The sequence below is a fragment of the Pongo abelii genome, chromosome 5 (assembly GCF_028885655.2).
Source record: "Pongo abelii isolate AG06213 chromosome 5, NHGRI_mPonAbe1-v2.0_pri, whole genome shotgun sequence".
Lineage (NCBI taxonomy): Eukaryota > Metazoa > Chordata > Mammalia > Primates > Hominidae > Pongo > Pongo abelii.
In genome coordinates, this window is record NC_071990.2 from 21607549 (window position 1) to 21616816 (window position 9268).

Sequence of the window (9268 nt, forward strand, 5' to 3'; positions counted from 1 at the left end):
TACCATTGCAAGGATGTGAGATTTTATGTTGTGTAGATGTGTGAGGGCAGAAGAAATGCATTAGCAGATATTTTACACTTACATCTCAAATGGAATTCCATCATTTAAGGGAATAAAATAAAATACCTAATTCAAAATTTGAAATGTCTAACATCATTGCTAATAAAGACAGTTTATTATTCTAAACCAGGATTTTTTTTCCTGCAAAATTATCTTGGCTTTCTCTTAATACAGCTAAAAGAGTAGCATTAAGAATTACTTCATGTACTGCAAAGCCAGCAGAGGGAACACTGCGTACTGATTTAGTAGGGGCCACCAAATATCTGGTATTTAGGGGAAAAAATGTCAGTAATGGAGAACTGATTACAGAGCATGTGAAGTTAGGGAATGAGAAGGGAGAAATCTTTTCTCATTATTTGGTATTGAGAGGTCCAATACATTCCAGTGTGCACACACTTAGTTGGTCACAAAGATGACTTTAATAAAAGGACATTTGTCATATGTTTTCTTACATTCTAAGAGAACTAACCCATTAGAACAGATCTATTTCAGAAGTCTAGGCACTTGTGTAATATATAAATATCTATACAGTAATCATAAAGTCAATGGAAGTTACTGATACCATATTTCATCAAGTCTAAGAGGACATTTTTGTTTTCATTTCAACTCTTCCTGAAATAAGGAGGCATCCTACATCTAGGGGGATATCACAGTTTCACTGGCAGCTTTCTTCCTTGGTGGAATGTAATACAATGGTGTGTCTTAAAATTTGTTGGATTTGTTGAAATACAGAAAATACATGTAACAAAAGAATGAGGCCAGTGGCTATGTTTTAGTACACCCTTTAAAAAAAATCTGTGTGTTTTAAGAAGAAATATATATGACTGCTTTAACTTCCACTCTTCCCCATCATATTCGATGACGGAAGCATAAATGACTTAGAAATATAATCAATAATATTGATACTCAACTTGACTGAATTAATCAAACTAGCTACACCCTCAAATCATTAGTTAGTACAAATCCAAAAATAAATATATTCTTTTTTATCCTAGTGAAAATATTGATATTATAGATAATAGCCCTCTTAAAATAATTTTTTTGTCAGATTGATAACATTTAAGGATGTGTTTCTATGCACACCAGAGAAAATGAAGTATATAACACAGCAACATTGTTATGCAGAAAAGGTGCCTGTGTGTTTTTGGTTTGGGTTTTTCTTTTTTTAAGGATTTGTTTCTCCTTTTTTAAAAAAATTATACAATACAAGTAGCTAATGGTCAAAAATTATTTGCTTTTACCCACAAAAACAGTTTTGCTTGTGGTTGATCCTTACAGATCCAGTCAGATGGCTACATAGCGTGTTCTTTCCAGCAAAATTCTAAGTCTGACAACCTGGGCCTATTGCCAGCCTACATACTTTAAAAGTTTGACAAGATAAATAGAAATTTACTACCCAGCACTAGTTTAATCTGAATCAAAAGCTGACTTAATTATTTTGGATTGACTTTACCTAACCACTTATGGTTAGCCTGAAGAATATTAGTTTCCTATTATAGTGTTAAGGAAAGCTGATTTTTACTACAATTCTAATTTTCAGACGTTGGAAAACAAGTAATTTCTGTAGCCAACGTTTATTTTGAATACCTTGGCATCCTTTCTTTGCCACATTCTTCTTAGTATTCTTCATGGAGTTCCTTTCTTTTAAAATCAATGGAATGGCAGGGTTGCCACTATTGTCCTTGTATGGTTCACATCAATGATCTGTGATTACTTTTTTTTTTTTTTTTGAGACAGAGTCACACTCTATCACCCACACTGGAGTGCAGTGGCTCAATCTTAGCTCACTGCAACCTCCTGGGTTCAAGCAATTCTCCCGCCTCAGCTTCTCGAGTAGCTGGAATTACAGGCGCATGCATCCCTGCCCAGCTACTTTTTTAATTTTTTAATTTTTAGTAGAGACAGGGTTTCACCATGTTGACCAGGCTGGTCTCGAACTCCTGACCTCAAGTGATCCACCCACCTTAGCCTCCCAAAGTGCTGGGATTACTGGTGTGAGCCACTGCGCCCGGCCTGTTATTACTTTTTTACATAAGTGGCTATTCTGTTTTAGCCTCTTGAACAACATGCAGCTTTTACTAGGAGTGTGTCTGGCATTTGAATTAGAAAGGAAGGTATTACTATTCATTGAGGGCTTACAATACATCAGGTGCTTCATAGTCACAAATTCATTGAACCCTCACAACAACCCTCTTTAAAGTAGCTCCTAGTGCTCCCATATAATAGATGAGGAAAACTGAGACTTGGCGACATCCCCTCAGTTACAAACCAGTAAGAAGGATTAGCAGCCAGGTCTACTATGAATCCGGAGGCCCCACTCTCTTCTGCTACCAGTTATCACCTCCTTCTACAGTTTCTCTTTGCCTTGGTTTTTCAGTTCCCTTAGATTCAAGTAACAAATAACAAGAGGAAATATATAAGAAGGAAAGGAGGAAGATGGCTTTCGGAGGAGGAGAGGGAAGAGAGTGACGCAATCTTTAATTTTGAAAACAGGGAAAACAAATATTTAGAAAGCAAAACCGATTTCCATCCTTTACATGCCATTATACAACCTATACGAAACTCTGGAAATCTGCCCATTGAGGTAATTATGGAGCACTACCTAATGTGTTTCAAGGGAAAGCTCCCCTGTTTGGGCTATGCAGGATTTGCAGGGAGTTTAAATCATTAAATAACCATAGTTGACCCTTGCTTGGTTAAGAGAGTAAGCAATTATTGCAAAGTCCTCTTCCCTGCCTTCCACAAACAGCACAAAAACGGTTCTGAAGGGATTTACACAATACATCAACATCTGTGCTGTACCTAGAGTTGTTAAAATAATTGTGATGACAGGTGTCTAGGTACCACTTTCTTAATGGTTTTCAATATCCATTGATTTATTGTTGTGGCTTTCTCTTCCCCTTTACAGCTTTGGCTTTAAGAAAGAGCTGGGGAACAGATTTTGCACGAGAGGCTGACTCTTTATTCCAATGCTGAAAAGAACTAATAAAAATAATCACTTGGCTTTTAAGCAGAAAGCTTCCATTTACAGTATTTCACCCTTACCCCGCCCCCTTCCAAGCCCCTTGTTATCTAACATAATGGTTAGAATACATTTCCGTCTCTCCCCTTAATAATTTCATGCATTAACATCCTCTTCACACACTATACACACACGCACGCGCGCACACACGCGCGCGCGCACACACACAGAGCAAAAGGAAAAAAGAGGCAGCAGAAATCTCAGCTGTACTTCTAGCCCTTTTAAAAAGTTTGCTCTGTAAATTGGAATGAGGTCAGATTTGGAGCTTCTCATTGCACGCGGAGATTATTATTGCATCGGGTTCCAAGCCAATGGGAAGCCCGGGGGAGGGGTTTGGCATGAGGAAGCGTTGGTTACAGCAGCTGATTGGCTGCAGGCAACACTGTGAAAGGATAAAGAGGCGCGAGGCGGAATTGGGGTCTGCTCTAAGCTGCAGCAAGAGAAACTGTGTGTGAGGGGAAGAGGCCTGTTTCGCTGTCGGGTCTCTAGTTCTTGCACGCTCTTTTAAGAGTCTGCACTGGAGGAACTCTTGCCATTACCAGCTCCCTTCTTGCAGAAGGGAGGGGGAAACATACATTTATTCATGCCAGTCTGTTGCATGCAGGCTTTTTGGCTTCCTACCTTACAACAAAATAATTGCACAAACTCCTTAGTGCCGATTCCGCCCACAGAGAGTCCTGGAGCCAGAGTCTTTTTTGCTTTGCATTGTAGGAGAGGGACTAAGTGCTAGAGACTATGTCGCTTTCCTGAGCTACCGAGAGCGCTCGTGAACTGGAATCAACTGCTTCAGGGAAAAAGAAAAAAAAAAAAAAAAGACTTGCCTGGGAGGCCGCGAGAAACTTGCATTGGAAGCTTCAGCAACCAGCATTCGAGAAACTCCTCTCTACTTTAGCACGGTCTCCAGACTCAGCCGAGAGACAGCAAACTGCAGCGCGGTGAGAGAGCGAGAGAGAGGGAGAGAGAGACTCTCCAGCCTGGGAACTATAACTCCTCTGCGAAAGGCGGAGAACTCCTTCCCCGCATCTTTTGGGGACTTTTCTCTCTTTACCCACCTCCGCCCCTGCGAGGAGTTGAGGGGCCAGTTCGGCCGCCGCGCGCGTCTTCCCGTTCGGCGTGTGCTTGGCCCGGGGAACCGGGAGGGCCCGGCGATCGCGCCGCGGCCGCCGCGAGGGTGTGAGCGCGCGTGGGCGCCCGCCGAGCCGAGGCCATGGTGCAGCAAACCAACAATGCCGAGAACACGGAAGCGCTGCTGGCCGGCGAGAGCTCGGACTCGGGCGCCGGCCTCGAGCTGGGAATCGCTTCCTCCCCCACGCCCGGTTCCACCGCCTCCACGGGCGGCAAGGCCGACGACCCGAGCTGGTGCAAGACCCCGAGCGGGCACATCAAGCGGCCCATGAACGCCTTCATGGTGTGGTCGCAGATCGAGCGGCGCAAGATCATGGAGCAGTCGCCCGACATGCACAACGCCGAGATCTCCAAGCGGCTGGGCAAACGCTGGAAGCTGCTCAAAGACAGCGACAAGATCCCTTTCATTCGAGAGGCGGAGCGGCTGCGCCTCAAGCACATGGCTGACTACCCCGACTACAAGTACCGGCCCAGGAAGAAGGTGAAGTCCGGCAACGCCAACTCTAGCTCCTCGGCCGCCGCCTCCTCCAAGCCGGGGGAGAAGGGAGACAAGGTCGGTGGCAGCGGCGGGGGCGGCCATGGGGGCGGCGGCGGCGGCGGGAGCAGCAACGCGGGGGGAGGAGGCGGCGGTGCGAGTGCCGGCGGCGCCAACTCCAAACCGGCGCAGAAAAAGAACTGCGGCTCCAAAGTGGCGGGCGGCGCGGGCGGCGGGGTCAGTAAACCGCACGCCAAGCTCATCCTGGCAGGCGGCGGCGGCGGCGGGAAAGCAGCGGCTGCCGCCGCCGCCGCCTCCTTCGCCGCCGAACAGGCGGGGGCCGCCGCCCTGCTGCCCCTGGGCGCCGCCGCCGACCACCACTCGCTGTACAAGGCGCGGACTCCCAGCGCCTCGGCCTCCGCCTCCTCGGCAGCCTCGGCCTCCGCAGCGCTCGCGGCCCCGGGCAAGCACCTGGCGGAGAAGAAGGTGAAGCGCGTCTACCTGTTTGGCGGCCTGGGCACGTCGTCGTCGCCCGTGGGCGGCGTGGGCGCGGGAGCCGACCCCAGCGACCCCCTGGGCCTGTACGAGGAGGAGGGCGCGGGCTGCTCGCCCGACGCGCCGAGCCTGAGCGGCCGCAGCAGCGCCGCCTCGTCCCCCGCCGCCGGCCGCTCGCCCGCCGACCACCGCGGCTACGCCAGCCTGCGCGCCGCCTCGCCCGCCCCGTCCAGCGCGCCCTCGCACGCGTCCTCCTCAGCCTCGTCCCACTCCTCCTCTTCCTCCTCCTCGGGCTCCTCGTCCTCCGACGACGAGTTCGAAGACGACCTGCTCGACCTGAACCCCAGCTCAAACTTTGAGAGCATGTCCCTGGGCAGCTTCAGTTCGTCGTCGGCGCTCGACCGGGACCTGGATTTTAACTTCGAGCCCGGCTCCGGCTCGCACTTCGAGTTCCCGGACTACTGCACGCCCGAGGTGAGCGAGATGATCTCGGGAGACTGGCTCGAGTCCAGCATCTCCAACCTGGTTTTCACCTACTGAAAGGCGCGCAGGCAGGGAGAAGGGCCGGGGGGGTAGGAGAGGAGAAAAAAAAAGTGAAAAAAAGAAACGAAAAGGACAGACGAAGAGTTGAAAGAGAAAAGGGAAAAAAAAAAAAAAATAGTAAGCAGGGCTGGCTTCGGCCGCGTTCCCGTCGTCGGAAAGGAGCGCGGCGGCGTTTTGGACCCGCGCTCCCATCCCCCACCTTCCCGGGCCGGGGACCCACTCTGCCCAGCCCGGAGGGACGCGGAGGAGGAAGAGGGTAGACAGGGGAGACCTGTTATTGTTGTTATTGATGTTGTTGATGGCAAAAAAAAAAAAAGCGACTTCGAGTTTCCTCCCCTTTGCTTGAAGAGACCCCCTCCCCTTCCAACGAGCTTCCGGACTTGTCTGCACCCCCAACAAGAAAGCGAGTTAGTTTTCTAGAGACTGAAGGAATCTTCCCCCTTTCCGCATCACTACCTTGGTTTTGTTTTATTTTGCTTCTTGGTCAAGAAAGGAGGGGAGAACCCAGCGCACCCCTCCCCCCCCTTTTTTTTAAACGCCTGATGAAGACAGAAGGCTCCGGGGTGAAGAATTTGGCCGATGGCAGATGTTTTGGGGTAGCGCCGGGACTGAGAGACTCCACGCAGGCGAATTGCCGTTTGGGGTTTTTTTTTCCTCTTTCTTTTCCCTCTGCCCCCTCTGCAGCCGGAGGAGGAGATGTTGAGGGGAGGAGGCCAGCCAGTATGACCGGCGCTAGGAAATGACCCGAGAACCCCGTTGGAAGCGCAGCAGCGGGAGCTAGGGGCGGGGGCGGAGAAGGACACGAACTGGAAGGGGGTTCACGGTCAAACTGAAATGGATTTGCACGTTGGGGAGCAGGCGGCGGCGGCTGCTGGGCCTCCGCCTTCTTTCTACGTGAAATCAGTGAGGTGAGACTTCCCAGACCCCGGAGGTGGAGGAGAGGAGACTGCTGTGGTACAGGGGCAGTCAGTGGAGGGCGAGTGGTTTCGGAAAAAAAAAGAAAAAAAAGAAAAAAAAAAAGGTTTTTTTCTTCTCTTAATCGGAATCGTGATGGTGTTGGATTATTTCAATGGTGGGGTTAATATAGCATGTTATCCTGTCTATCTTTTAAAGATTTCTGTATAAGACTGTTGAGCAGTTTTTAAAATAGTGTAGGATAATATAAAAAGCAGATAGATGGCGCTATGTTTGATTCCTACAACGAAATTATCACCAGCTTTTTTTCATTCTTAACTCTTTAAAGGATTCAAACGCAACTCAAATCTGTGCTGGACTTTAAAAAAACAATTCAGGACCAAATTTTTTCTCAGTGTGTGTGTTTATTCCTTATAGGTGTAAATGAGAAGACGTGTTTTTTTCCTTCACCGATGCTCCATCCTCGTATTTCTTTTTCCTTGTAAATGTAATCAGATGCCATTTTATATGTGGACGTATTTATACTGGCCAAACATATTTTTTCTTTTGTCCCTTTTTTTCTTTCCTTTCTTTTTACTTCCTTTATTTTTTCTTCCTTCCTTTTCCTTTTTTTCTTTTTTCTTTTCTTTTCTTTTTTTTTTTTTTTTTTTTTGGTAGTTGTTGTTACCCACGCCATTTTACGTCTCCTTCACTGAAGGGCTAGAGTTTTAACTTTTAATTTTTTATATTTAAATGTAGACTTTTGACACTTTTAAAAAACAAAAAAAGACAAGAGAGATGAAAACGTTTGATTATTTTCTCAGTGTATTTTTGTAAAAAATATATAAAGGGGGTGTTAATCGGTGTAAATCGCTGTTTGGATTTCCTGATTTTATAACAGGGCGGCTGGTTAATATCTCACACAGTTTAAAAAATCAGCCCCTAATTTCTCCATGTTTACACTTCAATCTGCAGGCTTCTTAAAGTGACAGTATCCCTTAACCTGCCACCAGTGTCCACCCTCCGGCCCCTGTCTTGTAAAAAGGGGAGGAGAATTAGCCAAACACTGTAAGCTTTTAAGAAAATCAAAGTTTTAAACGAAATACTGCTCTATCCAGAGGCTTTAAAACTGGTGCATTTACAGCAAAAAGGGATTCTGTAGCTTTAACTTGTAAACCACATCTTTTTTGCACTTTTTTTATAAGCAAAAACGTGCCGTTTAAACCACTGGATCTATCTAAATGCCGATTTGAGTTCGCGACACTATGTACTGCGTTTTTCATTCTTGTATTTGACTATTTAATCCTTTCTACTTGTCGCTAAATATAATTGTTTTAGTCTTATGGCATGATGATAGCATATGTGTTCAGGTTTATAGCTGTTGTGTTTAAAAATTGAAAAAAGTGGAAAACATCTTTGTACATTTAAGTCTGTATTATAATAAGCAAAAAGATTGTGTGTATGTATGTTTAATATAACATGACAGGCACTAGGACGTCTGCCTTTTTAAGGCAGTTCCGTTAAGGGTTTTTGTTTTTAAACTTTTTTTTGCCATCCATCCTGTGCAATATGCCGTGTAGAATATTTGTCTTAAAATTCAAGGCCACAAAAACAATGTTTGGGGGAAAAAAAAAGAAAAAATCATGCCAGCTAATCATGTCAAGTTCACTGCCTGTCAGATTGTTGATATATACCTTCTGTAAATAACTTTTTTTGAGAAGGAAATAAAATCAGCTGGAACTGAACCCTAAATCTTGACTTTTGTCGTTATTATGCCCAGTGCCTAAGATTGGAAAGGCCCTACAGTATCTAGACACTACACAATCTGCCTTAGCTTTAAAAAAATAAGTCCTCAGAGGAGTCTTGTCAAATGCTACCTTATTGAGGAATATTAAATGTCTCTTGGCCAGATTTCCCCTGACCCTGAAATGATGGCATCAGCTGAATATGTGTCAACTCAACACATGCTTTCTAGGAATTTTCTGAGTTTACCATATTTAAAAACGCCCTTTGTCTTGGAATCTGAAAGGGGGAGGGGCGACGTGGACAGAATTCTTCACAGATGAAACTGGCTAGATGATCTTTTTTTGAACTTGGTGCTCCTGGAGCTGCTTTCTCCTTGATTTGCCCATGCTTACCTCTAGCAGTGGCTATAATTGGTTTTCGTGGGTTAAGGACAAATAAGCTGTTAAATTATCAGTAGATTATACAGGAGAAGGCTTTTACCGATTATGAAATGCGAAAGATGTATGCATTTATGTGTTTTTTTTCTCAAGCAGAAAGATTGATGTGGTGCTACAATCTTCATTTTTTGCCATGCCCAACATGGTGTAAATGTAAGAGAACTGCAGCAATAAGGATGACCTGGAGAAGCTGGCTGCATGTGGGCTCAGAGGAAAGCCCCCCCTCTCTCAAAATAGCACTTAACTTTGGCTGCTGGAGATTTGTGCTTTTTCTAAGAATCGGGAAGGATTGTTGAGACTGCAAAATGAAAAAGTACTTGGATTTCTTAAGGCCCATTACTCTTGGGTTTGGAACATACAACTTGCTAAGTGGCACTATTTCCTGTTTATTTTGAGAGTTAACAATTGCTATTAACTAACAAAAGGCATCTTCCAAATGTTAATTAAAAATGTGTCTTTTACATGTCTTGA

The 9268-nt window shown here is 45.6% G+C and overlaps 1 protein-coding gene across 1 annotated transcript; it reads left to right on the top strand.

The window, feature by feature from the left end:
• Nucleotides 1–1795: 1795 nt before the first annotated feature.
• Nucleotides 1796–8277, top strand: SOX4 (SRY-box transcription factor 4). The gene has a single exon (XM_024248173.3). It carries the CDS (start codon nucleotides 4290–4292, stop codon nucleotides 5715–5717), a length of 1428 nt encoding a protein of 475 aa, XP_024103941.1. The 5' UTR covers nucleotides 1796–4289; the 3' UTR covers nucleotides 5718–8277.
• Nucleotides 8278–9268: the final 991 nt, after the last annotated feature.